Source organism: Microcaecilia unicolor, chromosome 14 (genome assembly GCF_901765095.1).
Source record: "Microcaecilia unicolor chromosome 14, aMicUni1.1, whole genome shotgun sequence".
In the NCBI taxonomy this organism is placed as follows: domain Eukaryota; kingdom Metazoa; phylum Chordata; class Amphibia; order Gymnophiona; family Siphonopidae; genus Microcaecilia; species Microcaecilia unicolor.
This window is the reverse complement of record NC_044044.1, coordinates 53,420,762-53,440,303: the sequence shown is the minus strand read 5'-3', so window position 1 is coordinate 53,440,303 and position 19,542 is coordinate 53,420,762. Positions and strand designations below refer to the sequence as shown.

Sequence of the window (19,542 nt, the reverse complement as noted above, 5' to 3'; positions counted from 1 at the left end):
TAGATACTGAGAGACACATTTGAAAACGTCCCCCTAAAACCAGGGAGTGATTTATTCCCTTGTATCTGTTTTCAGCTACCTGCAGTCTCGGGTTCGTGTCTTGGTAGATGGAAGTCTTTTGCTCCAGCAGGCTGCCGCAGAAGATTCTGGGAAGTACACATGTGTCCCCAGCAATGGCCTGTGGAAGTCCCCGTCTGCCTCAGCCTACCTCACGGTGCTTTGTAAGTCATTCTGTCAGATTGCCAGCTCCCTTTTGTGTGCTCCATTTTGCCCTCTTTCTCTCCTCCCCAACCCTGGAGAGGTGTGCTGGAGTGAGAGGAGGAGGCTGCAGGGAAAGGGAGACCTGTGTGGTGGAGTGGAGGCCTATATTGCAGGGGGGGAGGGATATGCCGCAAAAAATTGCTCAGAAACTAAGGGTGCCGTGAACCGAAAAGGTTTGGGAACCACTGATGTAGGTGATGCAAACTTGGAAAGAATTAAAACTATCACTATTTGTTTTGTTCCTGGATCTCATAATTAAACCCTCATCTTTCACCACCTTCATTATGTTCCTCCTTGTCTCCCTTTTTCCTTTCACATCTCCTTTTCCACTCTTCCTCCTGTCTTTCTGTTTCTTCTTACTCCTCTAGCTCCTTCCCTCTCTTCTTCTGATCTCTGACTTTCTTTCCTCTATCCTTACTGCTCTCAATATTTCTTTTTTCCTTCTTTCTGTCTCCCAGCAACCTTTTGTCTTATTGACCCCTTCCTTCCCTCCCTCCCCCCCCCTTTCTCACTTCCACCATGCTGCTGTGCTAAGACACACTGACCGAGATTTTCATCTTGTATGGCCCATCCTCCACAGACCCAGCACAAGTGATTGATATGCCATTGGAGACCCACCTGCCAGTGGGAATGAAGGGAGTGATAAAGTGTCCCGTGAGAGCCAACCCACCGTTGCTGTTTGTCAACTGGACCAAAGATGGCCACCCTCTGGAGCTAGAGAAGGTGAGAAGAGCTAGAATTTCTAGAATGTTCCTGTTCAATCTTTTCTCTTCATATCTCAGCCTTTTGTTCTCTCCTGCCCAGAACACAAAGGTCACCGATAGACTAACCAAGCTCTCTCTCTCTCTCTCTCTGTCTTCCTCCCAAAGTATCCCGGTTGGTACTTGGATGCTGATAGCTCGGTTGTCATAGCAACAGGGAATGATGATGCTCTGGGCCTATATGCCTGCACACCTTACAACAGCTATGGCACAGCCGGGGAGTCTGTGCCCACCCGGGTCCTGCTGAAGGTATGGCGATAGTGGAGTGTGGAGAAGGAGGGTTCCAAAAGTACTTATCTATTAAATAAAATGTAATAAAATCAGGATTGTGCCGTCCTTCTGCACATGGTTGCATTAAGTGCCCGTTCCCCAAGTGTGGCAGTCACCTCAGATCCGCTTCGGAAAAGAGTCTACACTGTGTGTCTATCCAATATCAGCCACAGGAAGCGGCAGCAGCCTCTCAGCATGTAAACAGAAGCCCACAGCTGTTTCTGCATTCACAGAATCTGTAGCCTAAACCCTTGATATTCAATATGTGCAGCTGCAGGTATATCTTACTTTCTCTGAGGATGAGAGAACTGTAATTACTGTTGGAGGATGCTACACATCTCCAGAGCATAGGTGTAGTTTGACTGTTTCATTTTGGGGGGGGGGGGGGGGGGGGGGCAAAAGGGTGTGGGTTGCATATTATCAGCATATTCATTTGCATATATGTATCTCATACATATTCATTATGGTTATTTTAAAAAACAACAGACAAACACAAACACACACCAGACTAAATGTCAGTGTCAACATCAATGTGTTGTTTGTGTACCACCATATCCCCATACGGGTTCACCACGGTTTACAACTGAACAAAAATCAATAACAGAAACAACTTCAAATATACAATCTAACTAAAAACAAATTAAACATCATATCAGTTGTCTAATAAAGTTTTCAATTTTTTTTCAATAAGATCTGGTAAAAAGTTTCTAATCTCAGAATGCTGAATATGAACCAACATATCAAAACAATGAAGATATATATATATTTTTTAACTGAAATGAGCAAACGTCATGGGAAATTTCTCTCACTATGCCCCCTCTCACATTCACATGAGTTAGCAAAAGGAGACTGCACTTTGCCTCTCCCCTAGGCCTTACACTAGCACCCTCCTCCAAATCCCAGCTCTTCTCCCTCCTTACCATTAACTCTCCATACCATGCCACATGGATAGAAAAAAAAAAATACCCACCCAACAGGCAGCAATATTTTTCCTAGCCCTCCTTCCCCAGAGGCAGCACTCACTCCTCAGGCATAACGTTTTTTTCTCTTGGCCCCCTTCACTGATAGTACTTACCCCCAGGGGCAGCTTATAGCACTCTGTTGCCTGAAGCGAGGGATGAGATTGCACTCCCCAAGGGAACCAAAAGAAAAGGGCCTCCTGATCAGGAAGGGAGGGTAAGGAGGTCCTCTCACTCTAAACACTACTCGGGCAAGCAATACAAACAAAAAAAACAACCTGCCAACACTCGTTTAACTCCACAAAAATTATTTGATTTAAATTATGTTTATTTATTTGTTACATTTGTACCCCACATTTTCCCACCTCTTTGTAGGTTCAATGTGGCTTACATAGTGCCGGAGAGCAGTTGCAGACTTCAGTGTATACAAATACAAGGTGAAGTTGTGATAGGGTAAGTTTCGTGTGGTAGGACCACATAGAGGAATCGTTTCACGGGAGAGTTCGGTGATGGCCATTACGAACATTAGCGTTGTTGTGTCACAGAGATCAGGCATTTACGTTGGATCTATAGGGTATGACTTTTTCAATAGGTGGATCTTGAGTGTCTTTCTGAAGTGTATATGGTTTTCAAGTCTTTTGATAGTGTGTTCCAGGGGCGTAGCTACGGGTGGGCCTGGGTGGGCACAGGTCCACCCAATGTTGGCTCAGGCCCACCCAGTCTTTTGTGACCCTCCTGTTGCACCTCGCTAATAAACAAACAAGGCAGAGGCGCAGGACCACGTCTCTCTGTCTGCCGCTACTGCTTCCTGTGTGCAGGGCCGGCCCGGAAGTTTACCTTAGAAGAGGCAGGACTGCTGGGCTGAACTTGCTAGAAGTGCACCCTCTGCTTCTGGTAAGAATTGTTGCTGTCCTTCCTGTGCTGCTCCATCCGTTGAACTTTTTGTCCGCTTTCAGTTTCCCTCTCGCATCCACTCCTCCCTCCCTCCCTCAACCTCATTCCCCCCCCCCCCCCCCCCCCCCCCCGCAGTCCTCCGGACCAAACCGTTACCGTCGTACCTGTAGGCAGTGGTTAGGAGAGGATGCCGGCATCCGGGCGTCTGAGTCTTTCTGCTGCCTGCCACGTCCCACCTACTCTGATTCAACTTGCTGTTTCCGCGTACGCAGGATGCGGCAGTCAAAGGACACCGTCCGTGACCATCTGGAGACTTGGGAGTCGGGACCAAGCAGTTTGAAATGATCTAATCCACGGTAAGCAAGGAAGCCAATTTGGTTAATCTCAAAGGGAAATCGTGCCAAACGAATCTCATTGAGTTCTTTGATTGGGTGACAGGAGAATTGAATCAGGGACGAGCTATGGACGTAATCTACTTAGATTTCAGCAAAGCTTTTGACACGGTTCCCCACAGGAGGCTCTTAAATAAACTGGATGGGCTGAAGATAGGACCTGAAGTGGTGAACTGGATTAGGAACTGGTTGATGGACAGAAGCCAGAGGGTGGTGGTGAATGGAATTCGCTCGGAGGAGGGAAAGGTGAGTAGTGGTGTGCCTCAGGGATTGGTGCTGGGACCGATTCTGTTCAATATATTTGTGAGTGACATTGCCGAAGTGTTAGAAGGTAAAGTTTGCCTATTTGCGGATGAGACTAAGATCTGTAACAGAGTGGACACCCGGGAGGGAGTGGAAAACATGAAAAAGGATCTGAGGAAGCTAGAAGAATGGTCTAAGGTTTGGCAATTAAAATTCAATGAGAAGAAATGCAAAGTGATGCACTTAGGGAATAGAAATCCTCGGGAGATGTATGTGTTAGGCGGGGAGAATCTGATAGGTACGGATGGAGAGAGGGATCTTGGGGTGATAGTATCTGAGGATCTGAAGGCGACGAAACAGTGTGACAAGGTGGTGGCCGTAGCTAGAAGGTTGTTAGGCTGTATAGAGAGAGGTGTGACCAGCAGAAGAAAGGAGGTGTTGATGCCCCTGTATAAGTCGTTGGTGAGGCCCCACCTAGAGTATTGTGTTCAGTTTTGCAGGCCGTACCTTGCGAAGGATGTAAAAAGAATTGAAGAGGTGCAAAGAAAAGCTACGAGAATGGTAAGGGATTTGCGTTACAAGACGTATGAGGAGAGACTTGATGACCTGAACATGTATACTCTGGAAGAAAGAAGAAACAGGGGTGATATGATACAGACGTTCAAATATTTGAAAAGTATTAATCCGCAAACAAACCTTTTCCGGAGGTGCGAAGGCGGTAGAACGAGAGGACATGAAATGAGATTGAAGGGGGGCAGACTAAAAAAAAATGTCAGGAAGTATTTTTTCACAGAGAGAGTAGTGGATGCTTGGAATGCCCTCCCGTGGGAGGTGGTGGAAATGAAAACGGTAACAGAATTCAAACATGCGTGGGATAAACATAAAGGAATCCTGTTCAGAAGGAATGGATCCTAAGGAGCTTAGCCGAGATTGGGTGGCAGAGCCGGTGGCGGGAGGCGGGGATAGTGCTGGGCAGACTTATATGGTCTTTGCCAGAGCCGGTGGTGGGAGGCGGGGCTGGTGGTTGGAAGGCGGGGATAGTGCTGGGCAGACTTATACGGTCTGTGCCCTGAAGAGGACAGGTACAAATCAAGGTAAGGTATACACAAAAAGTAGCACATATGAGTTTATCTTGTTGGGCAGACTGGATGGACCATGCAGGTCTTTTTCTGCCGTCATTTACTATGTTACTATGTTTTCACTCCCCCGCATAGCTATCATCTCCTCTAGTACACTCAAACCAAAGGAAGCAAACCTATGAGCTGCTGCATGCACGTTGTTGTTCTTTACTGTTTGTCCATCTGTAATGTAACACGTCTAAAGCTGTTTCAATTGGATAGGTAGTGCCTTAAAAAGTAGAGGTCAAAAGTTTTTGTTTTTGTTTTTTACTTATTGGACAGCTTTTTAATTTGTTTGAAAGCTTCCCATATAGGTATAAATATCGTGAAATAACAATTGAATATCACTAAAACATCTTTAAAATTATTATAGCTGGTAGAAACTGCAATTTTAAACTCTGTATTTTGTGCTCATTTTTGTACACTAAAAAATAAAATAAATAAATACACTGTATACAATACAGATGGCCAAATTTCAGGTAGTATATCCTTTTTCCTGATGGGTTCATCTTAACTGTTGTTGTAATCTACCTTGGGAAGCCTGGTGTTATAAAGATGATGGAATATATCAGGGCTGCTTTCAAATAGGGCCAGACATTTTATGAAATAGCACAAAATCTTGCCAAAGATACTGAAACCTATTCAGAAAACTTAACACAGCCCTAACCCACCTATAGACAGACAGTGCTATAAATATTACTCTGGACCCTAGAGCACCAATATACCTGCTACTGGAAAACTGGAACAAGCTGGACTGTTACACAGACACTACACGCTAGCAGAATCCATCACCTCAGTCACACATATAGTAACATAGTAGATGACGGCAGAAAAAGACCTGCATGGTCCATCCAGTCTGCCCAACAAGATAAACTCATATGTGTATACCTTACCTTGATTTGTACCTGCCTTTTTCAGGGCACAGACCGTACAAGTCTACCCAACAGTATTTCCCGCCTCCCAACCACCAGTCCCGCCTCCCATCACTGGCTCTGGCACAGACCGTACAAGTCTGCCCAGCAATATTTCCCGCCTCCCAACCACCAGTCCTGCCTCCCATCACCGGCTCTGGCACAGACCGTACAAGTCTACCCAACAGTATTTCCCGCCTCCCAACCCACCAGTCCCGCCTCCCATCACCGGCTCTGGCACAGACCGTATAAGTCTGCCCTCCACTATCCTCGCCTCCCAACCACCAACCCCTCTTCTCCCATCTGCTCTGCCACCCAATTTCAGCTAAGCTCCATGCAGAACATGGAGAGAACCTCACTTGATACAAAATAGGGAACCACAAAAAACATGCATACAAGAAAGCCAGACTCTGTAAACATTGCAAACACTGGTAAAAGAGAAACAGAAGTGTATTTTCTCTTGTACTCTGCAAAATACAAAAATAGAAAAAATGTACATTTCACAACGCAGGCACATCTCAGTTCTTAAAAAGCATTAAATACAAATATTTTTTTCTACCTTTGTTGTCTGAGCATTTAATTTGTTCTAATTGTGCTGGTCCCAGTCTCTTTTCTACTCTCCATATGTCAGTCTTCTAAATGTTTTTTTTCCCAGGTTGGATTTTCCATGTTTTCTCTCCTCTTGTCTTCTTCCTTTCCTTCTTTACATCTGTCTGGCACTGATCTTTCATTTTATGTTTTTTCCCTCTCATTCTTTCTCCAGCACTCCCATTGCCCCCTCTGTCTCTCCCTCACCCAGTCTCCTAAACCCCTCTCACATCTTTCACCCACTTCCATATTTCCCCATTCACATTCTCTGTACTCACCCTCTTAGCCATCATCTATCCTCCACTGCATCTCGTCCACCTATCAGTCCCAGCTCCGTCCTTGTCTCTCCTTCCTTCCCTTGCCTCCAAGGCCATTCTTCTGTTTCTTACCCTATACCCCATGCCCAATAGCCTCTCTTTTACCATCTTTTTAAACCCATTTTCACCCTCACGCAACCCCATTCAGAGACCCATCCCTTTCTTCTCATACCCCACCCCAGTACCTCCATCCCTTTTCAATGCCTCTCATCCTCTCTCTTGTCTTCCAGGTTATTCATATTATGTCTCAACTTTTCCCCACGTCATTCCCTTTTCTTGCCCTTCTTCTCATATCCCTCATTTCACACCCTCACTCATTCTCCCAACCCATTAATATACCCCCTCTCATATTAAAACTGCCTAGTATTCACTATCCACTCAAATTCCCACTCCATCTTCCCTATCCATAATTTCCTGCTCTGTTCTACTTTGTTCCCCTCCCCTCTACCCACCCCTCTAGCCCCATCCATCTCCTGTTCCTTTGCCACCCCCAACCATCTCCTGCTCCTTCCCCTCCCACACCTCGTAGCCCTATCTTCTACTCTGTACCTCTCCCCCACCCCCTAGCCCCATCCATCTCCTGCTCTTCCCCCTTCCTCCCTAGTCTGTCATCTCTCTCCTTACCTTCTCCCCCCCCCCCCCAAGTAAGGCATCAATCCCTTCCCTTCTCTTCTTCCCTCCCCCTGCAATCTGGCATCTATATCCTTCCCTTCCCCCATCACACCACACCCTACCTCACTGTCTAGCATCAATGTCCTCCCCCCCCCCCCCGGTGTCTTTCTGGCATCTATCTCATTCACGTCCCTTACCTACCCCACCCAAACCCACATTCTAGCATCCCTTCCCTCCCCCCCCCCCCCCCCCCAAGGTTTGGCATCTCTCTGATATTCCATCCTCCCCTCCCCCATGGTCTGTCACCTCTCTCCTTCCTTTGCCCCCCCCCCCCCCTTTGCAGTCTGGCATCTCTAGCCCTCCTTCCCTCCCACCCCTGCTGATGTGGCGGTTCTCCCCCTCCCCCCACCCACAATTGGTGGGTGCAGCGTTCCTTGCTTCCTCCACCCCATCCCCCTGCAGGATCTGGTACTATTCTCTCCCTTCCCGCTCCCTACACCGCTGCTGCTGTTTAATCTTCCTGCCACAGGCAGCGTCAGTGAAGTGAACACACTGCTGCCTTTCGTGGTCCTGGAAGCTTTCCAGTTCCTTCTGCTGCAACTTCCTGTCCCACTTAGGCAGAAAGCGTCTGGGGCCGCCAAAGGCAGTGTGCTTAGTTCACTGACACTGCTGGAGGCGCAGAAGATTAAACGAGGGCAGCGGCGCAGGAAGCAGGAAGGGAGAGAATAGCACCAGATCCCATGGGGAGGGAGGTTGATAGGCCAGACAGGCAGCTTGTTTGGGGGGACAATGCCCCCCTCACTCCCTAAACTACACCCATGGTAAGAAGCATCATCTGCTAGAAAGAGAATGTGTTGAGTTAGTCCTGATGAGAGAACACACTCTGGATAAATCATGGACAGAGACCCCCACATGCTGATTCAAGCCTGGAAAGGGACCTTCTGCATTCATGAAGCCTTTATCTGTAACTTTGGCCTATCAGGTTGCTAGTTAGATTTCTGGGGCATCTACAGCGCAGGGGCATAGCCACACACCCAATTTTGGGTGGACCTGAGCCAAAAGTGGTTGGTGTGACAATCCCGCCCTCCCCCTACCCAGCTTCTTTACTTCCACCTCCAGGCAATGGGGGGTCACTTAACTCCACTCCCCCAGTCTCCCCAGTACTTTTAAAGTTCTTCATCAGTGACGAACAGGAGCTCATTCCCCTTGCGCCAACTCCGAGCCTTCCGTCTGATGCAACTTCCTGATCCCGTGAACAGGAAGTTGGTTCAGAGGGAAGGCTCGGAGCTGGCGCAAGCAGGGGTAATGTATTGCTCATCGCTGCTGGCAAAGAACTAAAGATTTAAAGGTACCGGGGGAGTGCAGTTAAGTCCCCCCCCCAATCTCCTGGATGGAGAGATGCCGGGAGTCTTCAGCTGGCGGAGCTTTGGGATCCTCACCAGTCACATCGCTGCTGTGCTGCTGCTGGGTGGGTCTGAGTCCAAAGTGGGTGGGCCCGTACTTAGGGTTACCATACGTCCGGATTTCCCCGGACATGTCCTCTTTTTGAGGGCATGTCCGGGGCGTCCGGCGGATTTTGCCCCCGCCCACGTTTGTCCGGATTTCTGGACAAACGTGGGCGCGGGTGCGGGCAGGCGCGTGCGTGCGGTGGGCGTGTGGGCGGGCGATCGGCGCCGTGGGTCTGGTGACCTGGTCTCCCGTCCCCTCCCCTTCCTTACCATGTTCCCTGGTGGTCTAGTGACGTCTTCGGGGCAGGAAAGAGCCCCCTCTTTCCTGCCCGGAGCGCTGCCTCCCCTGTCTATCATCCTTCTCGGTCTGGCTGGGGATTCAAAATGGCCGCCGAGAGTTGAACTCTCGCGAGGCCGCTTCAACTCTCGGTGGCCATTTTGAATCCCCAGCCATACCGAGGAGGATGCAGCAGGCAAGGGCAGGCAGCGCTCCGGGCAGGAAAGAGGGGGCTCTTTCCTGCCCCGAAGAGAAGACGCTACTAGACCACCAGGGCTAGACAGTAAGTGAGGGGGGGTATGTGATGGGGGGAGGGGACTATGTGACGGGGGGGGGAATAGGGCCGGAACCCGGACCTGAAGGGGGCGGGGCATGAGGCGTGGCGGGGGCGGGGTAGGGGGCGTGACATGTGTCCTCTTTTTCAGAGGACACAAAATGGTAACCCTACCCGTACTCATCCAGGCCCAGCCATGGCTATGCCACTGCTATAGTGTGAACAGAAACTTGACTTACCAGGTCTCAAACTGATTTAATTAGAACAGGGACATAACATCATCTCACCTGGGAAATGATTTAGTGGCTTCATTATTGGAGAGAGATTTTTCACTTCTCCTTTCCCTTCACTTTCTGTTTCTTCTTCTATCCCCCCCTCACCACTCTCCTTCCTCATTTTCTTTTTTTTGCCATCTGTCTATCTTTCTCTCTCCCTTCCTCTCCTAAGAGTGATCCACAGTATGACAATGTTTTGTTTTAGGATCCTCCAGTTTTCCTGGATGTCCCTAAAGAGGAATACCTGCAGGAGGTGGGGAGGGAGCTGGTAATCCTGTGCTCTGCAGCAGGGGACCCTCCACCAACTGTCACATGGAGAAAGGTAAGATACAGAATAGAATCAAGGAGCGGAATCTGTACTGTGGCACAGTGATACACAGGGACCAACTAGGGGTAAAATTACCCTGGTGACCAGTTACGGATTTCAGCTGCTGCTGGGCTGTACCCTTCTCATCCCACAAATCTTCAAGCCCTTCATTCCTATCATCAACCACAGTCCTAGACCTCTGCTGAGGTAGCAGATCCTCCTGCAGTGCGTGTAGAGATAAAGCCTGTCCTCACGATTCCTGCCCTATGAACAGAAGCTCCAGGAGGGGGGGGACAGGGCTTGAGTGCAGACTAAATCCCCATACACACTATCCTTTCATGATAATGGAGGGGGGGGATAGGCATGGAGTTTTGGAAATCTTGGTCAGGATTATCCATCTGCAGGGTGGCATAAATGCAGGTCTGTTCATGATAACAGCATTACAACTGACTGGATTGTTTTTTTTCTGTCTTCCCCTGCTTATTTCATGTGTTAGCTGAGCTATGTAAAACAGTAACCTCCCTTTCCTCCCTCCCCCATACTATCTCCTGATTATTCCCCCTGCCCCCCCACCTGTCTCCTACATGAATGATGACTGGCTGTTTTTGCTGCACAGCTGAGAAATGCTGGGAAGAGCCGTGCCCGGATAGACACAAACAGCAGCCTCGTCTTCAAGCCCCTTACCAAAGAGGACCACGGCACCTGGGAGTGTACGGCAGCCAATCACTTGGCCAGGATCAACGCTCTGACCTCAGTCTCTGTCCTCGGTAATGCTCCGTTTGTGATTCTGTGTTTTCCAGCATTGCCCAGGGCATCAAGAGGCATGAGGATAGCAGCTAGGTTGAGGCCAAACATTTGCTATAAAGAAGGGTTTGTGCAGAATTAACCTTGCAAAATTGACGGGCAGGAATAGAATCAGCCCTCTGGTTTCTGTAAAGAGCTTAATTATACGGTGGAAACCTTCTAAACATGTCCCATCATTCAGTTGTCTGGTGCCTGCTGGAGTTGTCTTTCATCCCCTCATCATCCCGTGCCTCACTTTTATCCTTGGTATTGTGATTTGTGGAATTGGTGTCTCAGGCTGCCCTGTGAGATCACTGTTACTCTATGCAGGCAGTATTGCCCTGTGTGATCACTACAGAGAATCACTGGTGCTGCTTGACATGTATCTTGTTGAATGAATGGCTGCTGAGGACTTCTTAGACCAGTGTCCATTCTTCACGGCAGGATATGCTCTCTGCATCTGACACAGCCCCTGATGTCTCTGTCCTGCAGGTACCAGCCCTCACGCAGTGACCAATATCTCAGCAGTGCCCTTAGTGGCTTCAGTAAATGTCTCCTGGGTGCCAGGCTTTGATGGTGGCTACCTTCAGAGGTTCAGCGTTTGGTACGCGCCTGTGTGAGTCTATGCCACTGTGTCTGTGTGTCCTTCATTTCCAATGCATTGCTTGGTCTTCCGATTCCATTCTTTTATTCTCTTCTCATTGGCTTTTTTCTGTTTCTTTTTTTGTTCAGCTTTGCCTGTTGTCCTCTCTCTACCTCTCTTTCTTTGTCCCCGTGCTGCCTTCCCCCTCCCCACCGCCCCCCACCCTTTCAGGTTCTTCTTTTGTAATGTACTCATTCTACTCGCAGGGTAAAGCGTCTGAACCGTGGACATCACAACTGGATTACTTTGACTGTGCCTGTTGGAGAAGAGCACTTCCTGGTAGAGAACCTTCAACCCGACACTGGCTACCAATTCAGCGTTCTCTCTCAGAACAAGTTGGGGAGTGGTCCATTCAGTGAGATATTAACAAGATATCCTCTCAGTAAGTCCTGCATTCCGTCAGAGAAAGTGACCAAACCATTCAGTTTTGGAGACTCTCTATATCCATGTGCCCATCACCTGAACCCTCCAGTTCTAGAGGTGACAAGCTTTATAAGCTTTATATCCTTGTGCCCACTCCTGAGCTCTCTGGTCCTAAAAGTGACAGGCTCTATATCCATGTGTCTATTCCCTGAATACTTCAGTCCTAGAGGTGACAGGTTCTGTATCCATGTGTCCATCCCCTGAGCCTTCCTATCCTTAGCTAATCTCTCCAGCCCTATAGATTCAAAGTTCTTCCATAAGTCTGTTTTTTCCACTGATTGTATTTTAATATTTTTTCACTGTTTCTGTTTTATTCCCGGGTCATACAGGTATTCCAGTGACGACTTTGATTCCAGAAATGTCCAACACTGACCCTCGTCGCCTCGTGTCTCCTCCTCGCTTCCTAACTGCCAATGAGACTTCCCGAGGTGTAATCCTGCTCTGGGAGCCACCATTGCAAAGCCCAGGGGCCCTCACTGGCTACGCCCTGGAGTTTCGCCAGGCTGGGGAGGGCTGGGAACTGCTAGGAGTCTCCATCTCTGGAACTGAGACTCGGCTGCTCGTGCCAGGGCTCATCAAGGTAGAAGGGAGAACATCCCAATGGGCATCAGGCCTTTTACCCATGGACACATAGCAGCTAATGCCTTTTGTGTAGGATTTGAGTGCCACTAGTAATGTCCAGAGGGACCCAACCAAGGCATTAACTGCCCCCTTCCAGAGAGATTATTGTAGAGGGCCAGGGGTTGTGATTGGACAAAAGAAATCATATGACCACATTTCAGGAGGGAGAAAGAAATTTTGCTCACACCTTTTTCAGTAATACTGGACCATGTGAGCAAGGGGATTAGTTAGTACACAAAGATGAATTTTTGTATTTATTTTTATGGAAAAAATGCAGTAATAATAAGTACCTATGGAGCTCTTATGATCATAGATAAGACAGCGGTGAAAAAGTTTAATGACATGCTCTCTGATCTCTGAACTCTTTTCTCCGTTCTGTACAATCAAACATATAAATGGCGAGTGACCGTACTCACTTGCAAATGCGCAGTAGAGACTTCCCTCTCTGTCCCGCCCCCGCGTCAATACGTGATGATGGGGGCGGGACAGAGAAGGAAACTGCGCGAAGCTGCCAACATCGCTACTGCTCCCCCCCCCCCCCGAGGTCGCCGCCCCCCCCCACCCGGCCCGAGCACTCTCTTCAGTATTGAACTTACATTGGCGAAACGCAGCACGCAGAACAGCTGAGCTCCCGTCGCCCTTTCTTCCCTGCCTGTGTCCCGCCCTCACCGTTACGTCACACGAGGGCGGGACACAGGCAGAGAAGGAAGGCCGACGGGAGCTCAGCTGATCTGCGTGCTGCCTACGTTTTGCCGATGTAAGTTCAATACCGAAGAGAGGGCCCGGGCCGGGTGCAGGGGTGGTGGCGGCGACTCCGGGGGGGGGGGGGGGGGGGAGAGGGGGCCTTGCCAAAACCCCATACTAGCCCTTTTTAACGGGCTCAATGGCTAGTGTATATATAGACTGGTTAAGTTCATTCATTTAGGATGTATGAATTGGATTTTCCTGTTTGTCTGCCCACTGCTGTAACCATTAGGCCCTCCTCCACTCCACACATTGCACCATGATGTGGGGACTTTGCCCAGTCACTTATACAACATGCTATTAGAGGGCTTATTACCTAACTGACCCTTTTAAAAGGGGATTTGGTAGGGGTGGGGCTAGGTGTGCTATCTTTGGAGCAGAGAATAGGAAAAAGAGAAAACAGGGTAGCTGAGAGATTCTTAATGCCTAATAGCATTCCCAGTTACAGCTGGAACAGTTTGGAGTGCTCTACAGTGGGGAACTAAAACCATTCACAAGACTCTTTCTGCACAATGACACTGCCCTTTCCCTCCCTTTCCTACCCTTTGCCTTCCCTCTACTCTCCCCACCCCCACTTTTCTTCTCCTCTTTCTCCCCTCTTTCCGGTCTGCAGGATTCCTCCTATGAGTTTCGCCTAGTAGCCTTCTCCAGCGATCATATCAGCGATCCCAGCAACTCCGTGAACATCTCCACAACCGGTGAGGATGGAACTTGCAGTCTGTCTACCTGCCCGGACCTCAGTGGGGTTGTGGGAAGGGCACTTCTAACACAGCACAGTCTGTCTAATTTGTATCCTGTCTGTCAGTCTTAAACAGTTCAGTTACTTCTGTTGTGCTGCTTGCCTTCTTAATGAAATGTCGAAGAGCAAAGGTTTTGTGTACAGCAAAAGAAAAATGCATTTTCAATTGTCTCTTGCATAAAATGTTTCTTAGGTCCAGATTGACTGAGATGGATCATATTGGGAGAGGTAGAGGGGTAGATATGTGTTTGGCCGAGGGGAGGGGTCCCAGCTCATCTCCTTTTTGGGATCCTGGTGAGAGGAATCAGTCATGGCTTTCTCACATATAGAAAACAACAACAGCAAAGGCGGGGTTGGTGGTTGGGAGGCGGGGATAGGGCTGGGCAGACTTATACGGTCTGTGCCAGAGCCGGTGGTTGGGAGGCAGGGCTGGTGGTGGGGAGGTGAGGATAGTGCTGGGCAGACTTATACGGTCTGTGCCTGTGCCAGAGCCGGTGGTTGGGAGGTGGGGCTGGTGGTTGGGAGGTGGGGATAGTGCGGGGCAGACTTATACAGTCTGTGCCCTGAAGAGCACAGGTACAAATCAAGGTAAGGTATACACAAAAAGCAGCAAATATGAGTTATCTTGTTGGGCAGACTGGATGGACCATGCAGGTCTTTTTCTGCCGTCATCTACTATGTTACTATGTAACAAAAAAGTCCCAAAACAAATGGTCTGGTGCAAAAACTTTATTATTGGGTAACATAGACTCAACACAAGTCATGTTTCGGCTGTAAGGCGTGCATCAGGAGTCTACAAACAAAAGGAAACATAACAAATGTGTATCAATAAAAAAATAAAATCTCATACAGCAACAAAATACGCTTAAAACAATAAATATATCATGACAAAAGTGTACCAAAAGATGAATAATATATTGTACCAAACATCCCCCTTAATTAGTAGCTACAGTAAACTTGGTAAGAACTGTGTCAATCTTTGCACTATGAAAAAGAAGAGACCAATATATGGCTCTCTAAAACAAAGAGCAAAAAAAGGCAATCAAGATAAAAACAGAGCAATAGAAAAACCACACACAACAATGTTTTGAAGAAAGGAGGGAAGGAGAAAAACACTGGCATTTGAAAAAGGTAGCGGAGAAAAAAAAGATGCAGTAAGATATTACTTGATGTGCAAAAGCAAACAGATTGTGGCATATTAAAAGTCTTTAAAAGAAGTACCGCTGGTTTCTAGGCTAGTGACTGTCCAAAAAAATGCTCAACTTTAGGCAGACGTGAATGAAACAGGCATAGCATGTAACGGGGGTGTAGCCAGACACCCAATTTTGGGTGGGCCTGGGCCCAAGATGTGTGGGCAGAAGAACCTCGCCCCGTCCCACAGGTGATTTGGTCTCTCCTCTCACCTGCATGCCATATGGTCTCTCAAACATCCCCCCCTCTCCCGTATACCTTTTAAAAAACAGATTTTCACCAGCAGCGAGCAACAACTAATACACACTGCTCATGTTGGCCCCACACCCTTCCCTCTGATGCAACTTCCTGTTTCCGCCTGGGCAGAAATACATGAGAAGGAAGGCTGTGGGGCCGGTGCGAGCAGTATTGTATGTCACTGCTCACTGCAGGCGAAGATCTGCTATTTACAAGGTGTGCAGGAGGGACACTTGTTGGGAGTTTTCGGCTGGTGGGGCTTGGGGATCCCTGCCAGCCACATCATAGGTATGCTGCTACTAGGTGGGCCTGAACACAAAGTGGGTGGGCCCAGCCCACCCTTGGCTACGCCACTGGCATGTAAGCTATAAAGATTCAAGCTACTTCCGAAAGTGATCAAAAAGCCAAGAAACTGATGGTACTGTAGATGAATGCCCATGACCATTGGCAAATCAGAGCAAAAACATTTTCTCACATGTAGGATGGATCACGGTGAAGTCTTCAACTAGTCAGGTACTTTGACTTATCAGGATCCTAGACCTGTACAGCAAGACCTATCTAATAGGAAGAGATAAGAGAGGTACTGCCATTTAACCAGCAGGTAGACCAAAGCTACCATCTCCAAACCCGAAGGCCACCTGTTTGTAGTCCCATCTTTGATGTTCTTATCTGTGGTTTAGATGCTTCATTCATCCTGTTGGCCCCTTTGCTGTTTGCCGAAGTGCTGCATAGAGAATGGCACGAGGACAAAGTTTGTTCCCGTTCCCATGGGTTCTGTCTCCATCCCCGCAGGCCCTGTCTACATCCTGTCCCTGCAGGCCCTGTCTCTGTCCCACATGCTCTGTCCTCGTCCCCACCCCATCCCCGTGGGCTCTGTTGTCATCTGCAGAAGCCTCAAACACATGATTTTATATTTAAATCTTTTTATTAAAGTATAAAAAGGAACAATACGCTGTGCAACTGTTGTTTATAAATCACAAGTAGAAAACAATAATAACCCCCCACCACCACACTCTACCCTTCCAGCCCCAACAATAGCTGACTTCTACTACCCCAAGGAATCCTAATCCACTCTGTTAAAATGTCCTAGGGGTACAAAATACAACCTGTTCTGCATGCCCTAGCTGGGGAGAAATATAATCTATGAAGCACTGTTATGATTTTTTAATCTGTGGATGAATAAGTCATTAATCTCAGGATTCAGTCTAGCTCTCCTGTCTTCCACAGTCCTTCCTGCAATAGAAGATGTGCTGATAGCAGGAATGTACAGGATCCCCCATGCAAAGTTTGCTAGTTGTGACCAGCATGTTTGCTCATTTTTCCAAAAAAATCAAAATATCGTCATCTGCATCACTCAAACATAAATAACAGTCCAGTCATTAACAGGCTTCAGAGTAGAAAATGACATGGGGACAAAGTTTGTCCCTGTCCTCACGGGCCCTGTCCCTATCCCCTCAGGCTCTGTCCCTATCTCGTCCCTGCGGACTCTGTCCCTGTTACCGGGGGTACCCGTCCCTGTGTCATTCTCTAGTGCTGCACTCAGCTTTTAACATTTTGCCCTGTGTATAAGAGGGTGATGGAGAGAATGGGGGGTTTATATCTCGCCTAGAGGCAGGGGTGAGGGGTGTATAGTATTTACTCCCAAATCTATTCTCCTGCCCTGAAAGTTGCTTTGTCATCCACTGTTGCATTAACTTTTCCCCTCTCCCCCTCCCCCCACCCCAGGTATGGAGGTGTACCCATCCCGGACCCAGCTCCCTGAGGCACTCCCACAGCCAGTGCTAGCAGGCCTCATTGGTGGTATCTGCTTCCTTGCCATTGCGGTGATTGCCAGCACAGCAGCAGCCTGCTTCATGAACCATCGGCGGGCAATCCGGAACCAAAAACGCCAACAAGGTAGCCAAGAAACTCCCTCCATCCTTCCAGATCAGGGATCATGATGACACTAGAAATTCCGTAATATCCCACAGTTGTCTTCAACCACCCTGTCTGTTCAGCTAATGGGATTTCATGTCTCATAACGCAGGAAGAGAAGAGAGGGGCTGCATGCTAGAAAAATCCATGCCATGTCATAGCAGCTGGTGACTATATTTAAAGTGAATCCTGAAAAATTATTTTCCCACTCATTTTGGGCAAACAACAGAGTGAGAGACATTGGAGCAGGGGTTCTTAACCCAGTCCTTGGGACACACCCAGCCAGTCTGGTTTTCAGGATATCCAAAATGAATATGCATGAAATGCACTACCTTCATTGTATGCAAATCTTTCTCTTGCATATTCATTGCAGTTATCCTGAAAACCTGACTGGGTTGAGAGCCCCACTGTATTAGAGGGAGTGTTGAGGACCTGGATGCCTCACTTAGGTGCAGATGATCAAAAGCCCCGCTCTGTTCTAGAAGCACTCAAAACTTAGTTCTGCAACAGCGCGGGGCAATAACGTCCCTATGATCAAATCTAATAGTACGCAAATTCATGCGCGCTATTAGCTCTGATCATAAGAATACTTCTGTGGGAGGATTGTTCCTGGGCATGCATCCAAGGCACAATCCTCCCACAGAAGTTGCTTGATAGGTCCAGGCTGTCAAAGCGTGGACTTTCCAATCATTCCAAGGGGCTGGAGGTCCAGTGGACCTACAGAATCCCCTCCCCCAAGGAAGAGCCTGATGTGATGTGATTCCCCCCCCCATCCCCCACCAGAAGAACTCAACCCCCCACCTTAACTCTCCGATAAAATAGAGGGCTGGACCTCAAGCCCTCCCCTGGTGATCTAGAGACCCCTCCCCCGAACCCCTCCATACCTTCAATGATGGAGGAGAGAATAGCATTTCCTTCTCCTTCCAGTGCCGTCTCCCAAAAGGCAGCGCCCTGCCCAGTGCATCCCTACCATATTCTTTATACGGTAGGGAAGCCCTTCACAGCAGATCCAGGATGCACTGGGCAGGATGGAGTGCTGCCATTTTGGAGGAGGCGCTGGAAGGAGGAGGGACTGTTACTCCCTCCTCTGTCATCTAAAGGTATGGAGGGGGGGTCAGGCTGCTAGACCACCAGGTGGGGGCTGGAGGTCCTCTCTTCTATTGGGGGTGGGTGGGGGTTGGGTCTCGGGGGAGAGTCAGGGGTCCCTTGGGGGGTTGGGTCTTACAGGTGGGATGGGGGCCTCTGTTAGCATGCAGATGCATGCTGGACAGAGCTCCCCATTCCTCCCCAATGCTTTGTAAACCCTAATGCCAGCTCTGAGCTGGAATAGGGCTTACAGCAGTAGCAGCGTCCTTGTTTGGTGCACTGCCCGCTGAGCATTGGGGAGGAATACAAATGTCCCTGTTTAGCATGCATTTGCATGCTATTAGCGTTCAGAGCTAGCAAGCATGTTGTTACATGCACTTGCTGGCTCTGATCGTGGGGTGCAAGCAAACGCAGGCGATAGTCCAGCGCTAATGGTCTCTAGCTCTTGTGTTTGCTTTTGATCATCTAGGCCTTAGACTCTACCCAAATTTTGCATGTCTCAGGCAGTTCTATTTTACGAATGTGTGTATTTCACATCCGCTTCCCTCTACCTGGGAAAGACTGGAATAAGAAGGCCAGGACAGGCCACAGCGAGGGTAAATTCAGCTCCCGCTGGTTTTTATAAATTTTTTTTAAGTTGCCTTGCATGTGATTTCCCCCTTTTGTGTTCTCATGACCTTCTAGATCAACCCATCGCCTTCCCCCCCAACAAGAAGCCGTCACCGTCACAGTAAGTGTCTCCATTGTCATGACCTCACCTCCTGTGTCAGTGATCTGTTTTTCTGTTTTCTCATCTTTCTTCCTCAGCCTCTTTTTTTTCCTCTTATTTCTGTCTGTTTTAATGCATCATTTACTGTGTTCAGTGACCAGCCGTCAGCTTACAGAGGAGTCCATAGTTTTTGGAGATTTTTCTATTTTGGGTTCATGCCTAACTCAAGGAGGGGACCTGGGATGGTCTTCTGGGGTTAAATGATAGCAGTCTGGGGCCTGTTACATAGGAAAACGTTATTACAGACATTTGATGTTCCCGTGCTTTGTTTAAGGGAGAACCTAAAACTAATTAGATGTTTAAAGTAGCGAGAATAGATGCCATTATGGATAATCTCTGCCCTGCCTGGCTTCATGCCTCAGGAATCTGAAAACGTATTTGTCCCAGGTGGGCACAGGAGTGGAATAGGAGAAAGCTGAAGTGTTTTTAGCACCCAAAGGGAGGCATCTTCAGCCCGAGGGAGTAAGAGGGTTTGGGGTGAAGAG

General features: G+C 48.4%; 1 protein-coding gene across 3 annotated transcripts in view; it reads left to right on the top strand.

Annotated features, from left to right (window-relative positions):
• Nucleotides 1-19,542, top strand: part of IGSF9 (immunoglobulin superfamily member 9) — a 148,227-nt gene that overhangs the window by 108,612 nt on the left and 20,073 nt on the right. For 2 of the 3 annotated variants that reach the window (XM_030187924.1, XM_030187926.1), the window contains exons 8-18: nucleotides 76-221; nucleotides 842-984; nucleotides 1,131-1,271; nucleotides 9,806-9,922; nucleotides 10,524-10,674; nucleotides 11,183-11,306; nucleotides 11,540-11,715; nucleotides 12,086-12,336; nucleotides 13,735-13,819; nucleotides 17,014-17,184; nucleotides 18,973-19,018. In XM_030187924.1, the coding sequence (XP_030043784.1) occupies nucleotides 76-221; nucleotides 842-984; nucleotides 1,131-1,271; nucleotides 9,806-9,922; nucleotides 10,524-10,674; nucleotides 11,183-11,306; nucleotides 11,540-11,715; nucleotides 12,086-12,336; nucleotides 13,735-13,819; nucleotides 17,014-17,184; nucleotides 18,973-19,018 (1,551 nt within the window). The remainder of the gene's footprint in view (nucleotides 1-75; nucleotides 222-841; nucleotides 985-1,130; nucleotides 1,272-9,805; nucleotides 9,923-10,523; nucleotides 10,675-11,182; nucleotides 11,307-11,539; nucleotides 11,716-12,085; nucleotides 12,337-13,734; nucleotides 13,820-17,013; nucleotides 17,185-18,972; nucleotides 19,019-19,542) is intronic. The other variant, XM_030187925.1, reaches the window with a different exon arrangement.